Genomic DNA, 11474 nt, shown 5'->3' with positions numbered 1-11474 from the left:
GAGCAGCTCCCATTGCTAGAGCACCCTACAGGCTAGCACCGACTGAAATGAAGGAATTGAGAACCCAGCTGGATGAACTGTTAGCAAAAGGATTCATCAAGCCTAGTTCGTCTCCCTGGGGAGCACCTGTCCTGTTTGTGAAGAAAAAGGATGGATCGATGCGTCTGTGCATCGATTATCGTGAACTCAATAAAGTCACGATAAAGAATAGGTACCCATTGCCAAGGATCGACGACTTGTTTGATCAATTGCAAGGGGCTAGCTATTTCTCAAAGATCGACTTAAGGTCGGGCTACCATCAGTTGAAGGTCAGGGATGAAGACGTACACAAAACAGCATTTAGGACTCGTTACGGTCATTACGAGTTCCTAGTGATGCCTTTTGGGCTCACAAATGCACCGGCTGCGTTCATGGATCTCATGAATCGCGTCTGTAAACCGTACTTGGACAAATTTGTCATCGTTTTCATCGACGACATCCTTATCTATTCAAGGAATAAAGCCGACCATGAGAAACACCTACGATGTATTCTCGAATTACTGCATCGCGAGAAACTCTATGCCAAATTCTCTAAATGTGAATTCTGGCTACGAGAAGTCCAATTTCTTGGACATGTCGTAAGTGAAAGTGGTACCCAGGTGGATCCCGCTAAGGTAGAGGCGGTCATGAATTGGCAAGAGCCAAAGACGCCCACAGAGATCCGTAGTTTCCTGGGATTGGCAGGATACTACCGGAGATTCATTGAGAATTTCTCAAGGATTGCTGCGCCCTTGACTTCTCTAACCAAGAAGAAGGAAAAGTTTGTTTGGGGCCCTAAGCAGCAAGAATCCTTTGATATTTTGAAACAAAGGCTGAGCAACGCTCCTGTGTTGACGCTACCGGAAGGTACTGAAGAATTCGTAGTCTACTGCGACGCGTCACACACTGGCATGGGGTGTGTGCTCATGCAGAAAGGCAAGGTGATTGCCTATGCTTCAAGACAGTTGAAGGTGCACGAAAAGAATTACACCACCCATGACTTGGAGCTGGGTGTCGTTGTATTCGCACTAAAACTGTGGAGGCATTATTTATATGGAATCAAGTTTGTGATCTATTCAGATCACAAAAGCCTTCAACATTTGTTCAATCAAAAGGAGCTAAATATGAGGCAACGCCGTTGGCTGGAGACCTTGAATGATTATGATTGTGAGATCAGGTACCATCCCGGCAAAGCGAATGTAGTCGCTGATGCCCTGAGCCGGAAAGAAAGGATGAAACCCATTCGCATCAATGCGAGGAGGATGGAAGTAAAGAATAACTTGATTGAAAGGATATTAGCTGCACTGCGAGAGGCTGTGTTGGAAGCTAATTATCCTAAGGAAAAGTTGGGAGTAACTGAGGAGCAGTTAACTCTTCACAAGGATGGACTTTTGAGATTGAATGGGCGGATATGGGTTCCTATCTATGGGGGACTACGGGATGTCATCCTCCAGGAAGCCCATAGTTCCAAATACTCTGTCCATCCTGGAGCAGACAAAATGTATCAGGATTTAAAGGCAAATTATTGGTGGATAGGCTTGAAAAAGTCTGTAGCCGCCTATGTAGCCAAATGCTTGACTTGTGTGCAAGTCAAGGCTGAGCATCAAAAGCCATCTGGCTTGCTACAACAGCCTGAACTTCCTGAATGGAAATGGGAGTGTGTAACTATGGACTTTATCACCAAGTTACCAAAAACGAGCAAAGGAAACGACACAATATGGGTTATAGTCGATCGACTGACTAAGTCAGCTCATTTCTTACCCATCAAGGAGACCTATAGCTCCGATACATTGGCCCAGTTATATGTTGATAAGATTGTCGCCTTACATGGCATACCTGTGTCTATTATCTCTGATCGAGATACTAGATACACGTCACACTTCTGGAAGAGTTTTCAACAATCTTTGGGCACACGTTTGAACTTTAGTACGGCTTACCATCCTCAGACAGACGGTCAGAGTGAGCGTACTATTCAAACGTTGGAAGACATGCTGCGAGCATGTGCTATCGATCTAGGTGGTAGTTGGGATAAGAACCTACCCCTAATCGAATTCTCCTACAACAATAGCTACCATACCAGCATAAATGCTGCGCCTTTCGAGGCATTATACGGTAGGAAGTGTAGATCGCCTGTTTGTTGGGCGGAAGTGGGAGAGGTCCAATTATCGGGACCAGAGATAGTTTTCGAGACAACGGACAAGATTGTCCAGATTCGGGAACGTCTCAAAGCTGCCCGTGATAGGCAGAAAAGTTACGCTGATCCGAAGCGTAAAGATTTTCACTTCGAGGTAGGTGAAAAAGTGTTACTAAAAGTATCACCCTAGAAGGGGGTGATGCGTTTCGGTAAGAAGGGTAAACTGAGCCCGCGATACATAGGACCTTTTGAGGTTATCGAACGTGTCGGGTCAGTTGCCTATAAATTAAACTTACCAGAAGAGCTCAATGGAATTCATAATGTGTTCCACATCTGCAATTTAAAGAAGTGTTTCGCTGATGAATCATTGGTGATCCCACACACAGATGTGCATATAGATGAGAGCTTGAAGTTTGTGGAGAAGCCTTTGTCGATTGAAGACCGACAGGTGAAAAAGCTCCGAAGAAAACATGTGCCGATAGTTAAAGTTAAATGGGATGCCCGTAGAGGTCCCGAATTCACGTGGGAAGTTGAATCCACGATGAAGGAGAAATATCCCTATTTGTTCGAGTAAATCTCGGGCCGAGATTTATTTTAAGGGGGTGAGGATGTAACACCTCGAAATTTTGAGTCCAATGATGTATTCGTGGCATTTAATGTTTAATAAAGGACTAATATTGACAAACCTTGAAAATATGTAAATTCGAGGGTTATAAATGTCAAACAAGGGTAAGTATACTATATAGTAACCCTAAAAGATGCTCGTACCTTCAAACAAATAAATCATGGATCGTACGGAAGCGAAACGCGGAAGAAAGTGAGAGATTACAAGCTGCGATGGGTTAACTGTGTCAACATGTTTAATTATACCTCTGAGTGACCCTTTGACATACCCGAAGCCTTGTAACAGTAAAATACGCTCACTAAAATATAATATATAAATTCCGCGAAGTTCCGTTTTAAAGCGAGAAACTTATGACCAAATTCGTACGAGAGGGGTTAAAAGCGTCAACTATATAAATTAAGGCTTTCCGGATAATAAGTAAACTATCCGGGGGCTTAATAACACGGGTAAATAACGCGAGGTCCTTAATTATAATTAACCGAGGGCCATCTCGCAAAGTTACCCCTTCAAACCCGAAAGGTCAGGGTATTAATTACCAAAGATTTTAGTAATCATTGTAAAAAGATTTAAAAAGATTGTTTCTTAACACCTTACGGATCGTAAAGGTCATGCCTTACGGACCGTAAGGGAGTGAATGATTAACTGAGATCCGCCACAGGCTTACGGACCGCAAGGCCTAAGCCATACGGTCCGTAAGCGATGCCCAGCGACAGAAACTTGGCTGTTGGCTGTTTAAAGCGGTAAAACAATTAAGGATGGGTTTCCCAGAGGCATGGGTGCCCCCTACTCGACCCATAACACCTAGAGACACATGCCATTCATCCATGATCACTTGTAGGCTATTGTGTAATGATCTAAGAGCCATTTGAACACTATAAATAGACACATTGTGTGCATATGTTCACCACACCTCAAACACACTCTTCTGATCATACTTGGAGCTCTCAAAGCTTTCTCTTAGCATCCTATTTCGTGTCAAGCTTCTGTAAGTCATTCAAATCCTTTGTGGTTAAGTTTTTCCTAGTTTAATAGCTAAAAATCAAACCGTCGTAACAACGGTTTGACTTCAAGATAAATCCTTAATGGCTCAGTCGCTTGTCGAATCAAAAGTGGTTATGTGTTGGTATTTATGTGGGTAATAAACCTCTGAAAGGGTTCCCCATGATCACCACTCTAACTAGTTCAAATGTCGAGTCAAACGTGTACTTAAAAAGTCAACAGAAAGCTATTTTTGCGATTTATGCATAATCTGTAATATAAACGATATGCAACCTGTTTAGACACTGATAAAACATGATAATAAATATATAAACTTGTTTACGCTCGTTTGATTCGGCCATTTGCTATATTAACCCGGTTCGGAGCCGAATGTCGCAAAAGTTTGACTTTTGCTTTGACTTCAGTTCTGACCCGTTTTTAGTACAATGTAGATATGCCTTAGGACTCTCTTAGGACCAGGTCACGTGTTGGTATCACCCTCTGTGACCGGTTCGTTGTTTATCTGAGTCTTTTACGCATTTCCGTTAATTACTTAAAAGTTGACCGTAACGCCCTTTTTAAAATAAAACGAGTATTTCGGACACGTGAAGGGACCATAACCTTGCTTACTAAATCCTAAGAATGTCCCTAAAGTTTCACGCTAATCCGAGGTCTAGAATGGGAGTTATGCTAAATAGCGCATTTATAAGAAACTTTTGTAATAAGCGACGCAATTAGCATAACGCCTACCTAAACCAAGATTCCGTCACCAAAACTTTTACCCACTATAATAAAATAATATTTTTGGGATTTTTAAAGATTTTTAATAAATTTTAACCTGCTCATAACCTGCGGTTATGGCTACGGTTCGGTAAATACCGAATATGCCCTTTTCGGCCAAAACTTGAGTTCTACAAGGTCTTTTGACCCGATTCCAGTTGCTACTGATTTTAAACAATAAATAAGATATTTTAGACTTGTTAAACTGATCGGGAAACTCAGGTTTCCTGTAGAACTCGGTAATCCCTTTAAAAGTCTTTAAAATGACCGGAAAACCCCTACGGGGCGTATAATGAACTAAAACTCGTTACGGGCATTATGGAAGGTATCCTACTGATACCACAACCTCTTTAAAGTATATTGACTTAGGAAAACAGTGTAGGACTCCTACGGTTACCCGTTGCGCCTATTGCGCGCACGGTTCGGCTTATGTAACTAGTTTACATAAATTAGCCGATACGGGTCAAACCATATCATTTTGACCCCAAAATCCAGAGTGTGAATATTAAACCCATATAAAACAAGTCTCCGAACTTGTTGGGTCAGAATCACACTCCATTCTCGGTTTTCGCCTTTCACGCGATTAAACCGTATCTATCCTTCGAAACTAACCGGTCCAGGCTACGGCTAATATAAAGACCCGTTAGGATTCTAATAGGTTAATTTAAACCTTCGTTCCAGAATAAGGAGCCCCAGTAAAAGATACCTGTGATTTAACTGATTAAGGAATATACATTGCAAAGGTAAATACTTTTAACTTATTTTCCCTTATACGGGCTTGGGTTACGGTATATAAAATACCGCTTGATTGAGCATCAAATAATTCCATCGCTTAGGTGGTTAATTGAATAGTTTGATCGGCTCATTTAAACAGTCTTGTTACTTAAAAGCCTTTGGGGGGTTAATGACCATGTCCCGGATATCCTTGGCACCATTCGAAGAAATGGCCACGACCTTGACAGTCGGGTGTAGGCGTACACCCGGTATTATGTCTATATTATTAAAAGACGTAGCCAATGGTTTACCCACCTCGGTTTTACGCAAATGTGGTGTGTCTATTGATCTTTAACCCGGACAGGATCCGGGCTACTGAACGCATAGAAGGAACATGTAATTCGTTCACAAGATTATAATTTTAAATAATTCTCCCAAGTTAAACAAATATGTTTATGCCATGTGCATCCAAACAAATTTTCAATCATTTTACAAAATGAGTCAGTTGATTGTATTTACCAGTGTAAACTGACGTATTTTCCCAAAAAGATTAAGTGCAGGTACTACACGTAATTGGCTGGTAATAGCTCCCTAGCATCTAAGGAAGTCTCGCAAGCTTGATGTCTATCTGTTGAATAATATTTTTATTTATTTTGATCCATCCTGTGGATACTATTCAACTACTTGTGATACATTTGGATATTACAATAAATGGTTGAATTATATTTATCTTTATGCTTCCGCTGTGCATTTATATATTGTGGTTTGACTATATTGTTGCCAACTACGTCACGATAATCCCCCACCGGGCCCACCGGTGATACACGTGGAAATCGGGGTGTGACAGTAATGGGGTATGAGGCGGGTTTGGAATTTGATGATGTACTCGTTTACTCGTGCTGAGACATGAGTGGCCAAATTAGAAGTAACAAAATCACCAACCTGAGTTAATTAAGGTTAGTAAATGCAAGTTTCAAAGTAATAACATGCATATCAATATTATATAGAAACAATAGGTTACCATCACTTCAAAAACGAAAATCAAGACGTATATTAGCAACTTTAATATCAGGATGAATGATCTTAGGATGGCCTGCAAACAAAAAGAAGTTTAAGAACCGCCAATGCATGATATTACAATGGCTAACAAACGAACAAAATGAACTTACAGTCCTCGTAGAGATAAGCCAATCCTTTCGTAGTTCCTTTCTAGCCCACTTCACCTTCGGCAAAGAGTAGCGAAGCTCCCCTTTCGGGTAGGCGAGCGGTGTTTCGCATGCAGCTTCGAAGCCGAGCACCGCTAGCCGAGGGTGCCCCTTCCCCTCTTGTACTGAATTTGAATCCAAAGTTACTAGAATCGGTTCAGAGCTCTTAATTTTTAACTAAAATTCCTAACAAAGTTTTAAACATTATAATCAACAACATTGAAAGTAACAATATGAGAATGTCCAATACCGACACCATAGTCATCCTTCAATTGTTGTACAATCGCCAGAAAACCAAGCTCGAGTAGTCCTAAGGCATTAATCCTTATCAATCACAGACTTGATCTTAGCCAAAAAAAAAAAAAAACATAGCCCTAACATCATATCATACACAATAAAAATATCAAAACGGTAAAAAAGAATCAGACCCGTCACCTGATAATGATCTATCGACATACTTTATTTCTCCCCTCTCAAACATCCTTCCTTAACGATCAAAATACACAACATATGTGTAAACATAGGGATCTTGTGATTTCACCCTAAAAATAGAACAAAAAAACAACAAATTAGGTAAAACTTAAGCCTGGAAATAACCTAGAAATTGGCCTCTACTACTGAGACGTACATTGAATATTTTGAATAGATCAGAAGAAAGACGTATAAGAGAATTGTGCGGCCGTCGATTTAGGGTTGATGTCTGTATGAATTTAGGTTCTGATGAATGTAGCGGTGGAATGAGGTAGTATCACAGAGGGTTAATAAGGAGATCATTCTGATGAATGGTTAGTTGAGGGATTAAAGAAAACAAAAGCAAATACCAAACTGGAGATTAAAGGTTTCATGAAGGGGGATGGGATTCAATTGAAGGACTATCTGCTATTCGCCTTCATGGTTCCGTTTCACTTCTGGGATGACTATTAGGTTTCTTCAGGGGCAGTGGAGGAAAGGTTTTTGTGTGAGTGAGTTTGAAGTGTAGGCTAAATTACTATTATACCCTGTGAGTATCTTAAAATTTGCTATTTTTTTTTACAATTTCACCCTTATAAAATAAGCATTTTTACTTGTACATATTGCATAAAATGATGGACGCCATGTAAAATTACATGTGTGTACATCACATTTCCTTTATATAGTATTATAGATTAACTATAGCTTAGTGGTATTCTATTAAGCATCTTTTATACATAATCAACTAGCATCATACATATTTGTGGAGTTTACTTTTATGCTAATTAAACTTAGATTAGATTTTGGATGATAACATTGTTATCCTTAGGAACAACAAACCCATACATTCACTTTCAACAATTACTTGGAAGACATTTGTTTAAGAACTAAAAAAGAATAATTGCTTGGAACTAAAAAAAATGGAGTGTTATGAATTATAGGGACTAAAAGAGAATTCTTTAAACCGTAGGAACTTCAAAAGCAAAAAGTAAAGTCATACATACATCAAGGGCCATTTGTGCAATCACCTCTAAAACCCAAAACATAAAAACAGAAACTTCTCGAATCCGTTAAACCCCCAAAGCCAAAACCCTAATTTCTACCGGCTCTGCACCACCACTCATGGCGGCCACTCTCCGTCTCCGGCGATCACTCGCGCTCTCATCCACCATCCTCAACCACTCGAAACATTTCTCTTCAGCCGTACAATCCGTCGCAGCACCACCGTCTTCCCCCTCAACCTTTCGTCAAAACCCTAGCTTGTTTGATATCACTCGATCAAAACACAACGGTGTTTCGTATCAATTCGTTTCATCGAGGACTCTTTCTTCGCGATCTAGATTTAACGATGACATGAATGAAGATCAGATTAGTCCTGATGCGATACTGTTTGAAGGATGTGATTATAATCATTGGCTGATTACTATGGATTTTCCGAAAGATCCGAAGCCTTCGCCAGAAGAAATGGTGGAGACTTACGTTCAAACTGCTGCGAAAGTTCTCGGAAGGTTATGTTTTTATTTGAGCGTTTGTATATATTTTGGGACCTGTGCTTTAATAAGTTTTTAACATGTTAAAATTCCTTTTACATGTGGTTTACTTTGTTAGGGTTTACGAATTACGATATGTTAATCGGATTGGTAGTGAAAAAATGCTTAATGTTCATTTCAGTTAGCTTTTTAACAGTGTTTTAGGGTATAATATCCTTATACTATAGTGCTTTGTATAGTATATGTACTCTTGACTGTATGATATCTGTATACATAGGTTAATCGGTTTGTTTTTGATGATTACTTTATGTTCATGTCAATTTGGTTTCAAACAGTGTTTTAGTGTATAATATATGTATACAATAGGGATTTGACTTAGGAAGCGTGGTTTTGTTAGCGTTTACAATGTGTTAGTCGGTTTGGGTGAAGAAAAGCTTAATGTTCATGTCCATTTGGTTTTAAACAGTGTGTTAGTGTATAATATCTATATACAATAGGGCTTTGACATAATGACTCGCGCTTCAATAGTTCAATGATTATGTTATTATTTTTTTTACTTGTGCTTTTGTTAGGATTTATGATATGTTAATCGGGTTCGTTGTGAAAAATACTTAAATGTTTGTGGCAATTTGGTTTTTTACAGTGTTTTGGTGAATAATATCGGTATACAGTAGAGATTTGACATAATGACCTCCGCTGCAATGAGTTCATAAGATATTATCCTTTCACATGCTACTATGTATTTATGTTAGGGTTTACAATATGGTAATCAGTTTGGTTAAAGTACTTATATTTTATGTTAATTCGGTTTTTAACAGTGCTTCAGTATTGTGGTAAGACTGTAATAGAAGGTATTGTGATTGACTGATCGGTTGACATTTTATAATTTCAGTGTGGAAGAAGCTAAGAAGAAAATCTATGCGTGTAGCACAACTACTTACAACGGATTTCAGGTCGAGGTGTCAGAGGAAGTTTCAGAGCAGTTCAAAAGTATAGTTTCTTTTTCCTTTGACAATTGATGATGCTGTTTGCTATTGATTGATATAAGCTTATTCTTCCATGAACAGGTTTACCCGGGGTTGTATTTGTACTTCCAGATTCTTATATCGATCCTGTAAACAAAGAATATGGCGGTACGATTGATTTACTGTGTTATTAGTGACTAACTTATCATTTTTTGAGCAAGATATCTGATTTGAAAATTTGTTTTGCATATTTTCAGGAGACAAGTATATTAATGGAACTATCATACCCAGACCGCCCCCTGTACAATATGGTAGACAAAGTGGAAGGTTTAATGATCGAAATAGAGACTATAACAGACCACCAAGAGGCCAATTTGAACAAAATAATGCACCTAGAGGGCCGGGAAATTATCAAAGAGGCCCTATGCCTTCTAATCAGGTAAATTATAATCAAGGTGAAGGGAGAACTTTTCCACCAAGGGATCAGGGGAATTATGCACATTCTGAGCAGCGGGATTTTAGAGGGCAGGGTAGTAATTTTACTCCACCACCTGGACCACCTGGAGGAGGCTACAATCAAGGAGGCGTTGGAGGTTACAGGCAAGGGACCGGAGGACAATATGATCAGGGTAGAGGAGGACAATATGATCAAGGTAGAGGTGGACAATATGGCGGAGGAGGTTACGGGCAAGGTACAGGTGGACAATATGGACAAGGTGGTGGGTGGAATAATGCTCAAGGTGCAAGTGGTCAAAGTGGACAGGGTGGTGGTAGAAGTTACGGGCAAGGCACAGGTGGAAATTATGGGCAGGGTGGCGCTGGAAACTACGGGCAAGTAAGTGCCGGAAATTATGGGCAAGGCACAGGTGGAAATTATGGGCAAGGTGGCGCTGGAAACTACGGGCAGGCAAGTGGTGGAACTTATGGGCAAGGAGGTGGTGGATATCATGGACAAGGAACGGGTTCTGGCGGCAATCAAGCTTCATCGCAATATGGAGAAAATCCGAACTTTTCACAGGCGGGGCAGAGGAGCAACATTGGTGGGCAGCAAGGGAACTATGAAGCTGGTGAAGAAGCAGAGGCTTTTAAAGTATGATTTAGTTTTTCTTCTCTTAGTAATGATCGATCGGCTTTGATATATTACAGTATTTGTTTTGTGACTTTTTAAGTTTATGTTAATATGAAATGATAGTTTGCATGTGAGACATTCTGGCAATTTGGACCCAAAATCACTCAAAAAGTATATTTTCACTGCATAGTAGACTGTTTTTGTTTTAATTCAGTATTTTTTTTATTATTGTAATAACATTACTAAATGGAATGGGTCAAAATCACTCACAGTGTATATTCTCACTGCATAGTATTGTTTCCGACTGTTCCTGTAATAATTTGGTTTTATATAATTACCAAACCCGTTGGAACATATTCATGAACTTTTGAATATTTGAAAATTTCATCGCATGTGATGACATATTTTTACCAAAGCCTGTGACCATTTTGGTATTTTTGCATCTGCAGGAAAGATGAATCAAAATGTCGATGAAGCGGTGACAAGAAGCGTAAATAAACCTTTGGAAGAAGGGAGCTGGAGCAGCGATAGTGAGAGCTAGTATTGTTTTCCTCTTCGGTGTTATGCTGTTCTGTAATATGATGGTGAAACATTTGATGGTCGTGTTTTTGATATTTTATCTACATATCTTGTTTGATTTGAACCGATCATTAGCTTAATGTAGGTAAGTTCATACCATTTTGGCAATGATTTGGTGTTCTGTACTAAAAGGTTAAGGACGTTCCAAACTCTTTCTTATGTCTAATTTTAAATGGCATAATAGATTATTTCTGTTTTTATAACTTTTTGGTATTATGTGTATCTTTATTGAGAAGGCACTATAGTTAAGACTGAAAACGCTATTTAACTACAATATCTGACATAATAATTTAATTTAGTGAGTGATAAAGTATATCATATCTAAAGTTTAAATATATTTGTGCTCTTCATGGTGGTCGCATAAATCATCTAGTGAAACTTCTCTGATGTGGGCACAATTGTTTCTCTGTTTCTTAATTAATAATTATATCCAAGGGAAGTAGTCATTACTCGAAGCCCCTAATTTC

The 11474-nt window shown here is 39.3% G+C and overlaps 1 protein-coding gene across 1 annotated transcript; it reads left to right on the top strand.

The window, feature by feature from the left end:
- The first annotated feature begins 7916 nt into the window (after positions 1-7916).
- On the top strand, positions 7917-11210 carry LOC110885079 (multiple organellar RNA editing factor 1, mitochondrial). The gene is made up of 5 exons (XM_022132780.2): positions 7917-8412; positions 9287-9384; positions 9462-9527; positions 9617-10449; positions 10878-11210. The coding sequence occupies exons 1-5, from the start codon at positions 8027-8029 to the stop codon at positions 10884-10886; spliced, it is 1392 nt and encodes a 463-aa protein (XP_021988472.1). The 5' UTR covers positions 7917-8026; the 3' UTR covers positions 10887-11210.
- The last annotated feature ends 264 nt before the right edge of the window (positions 11211-11474 follow it).

Source organism: Helianthus annuus, chromosome 10, assembly GCF_002127325.2.
Source record: "Helianthus annuus cultivar XRQ/B chromosome 10, HanXRQr2.0-SUNRISE, whole genome shotgun sequence".
NCBI classification, from domain to species: domain Eukaryota; kingdom Viridiplantae; phylum Streptophyta; class Magnoliopsida; order Asterales; family Asteraceae; genus Helianthus; species Helianthus annuus.
Note: the sequence above shows the minus strand (reverse complement) of the source record. Positions and strands in the feature narration are given on the sequence as shown.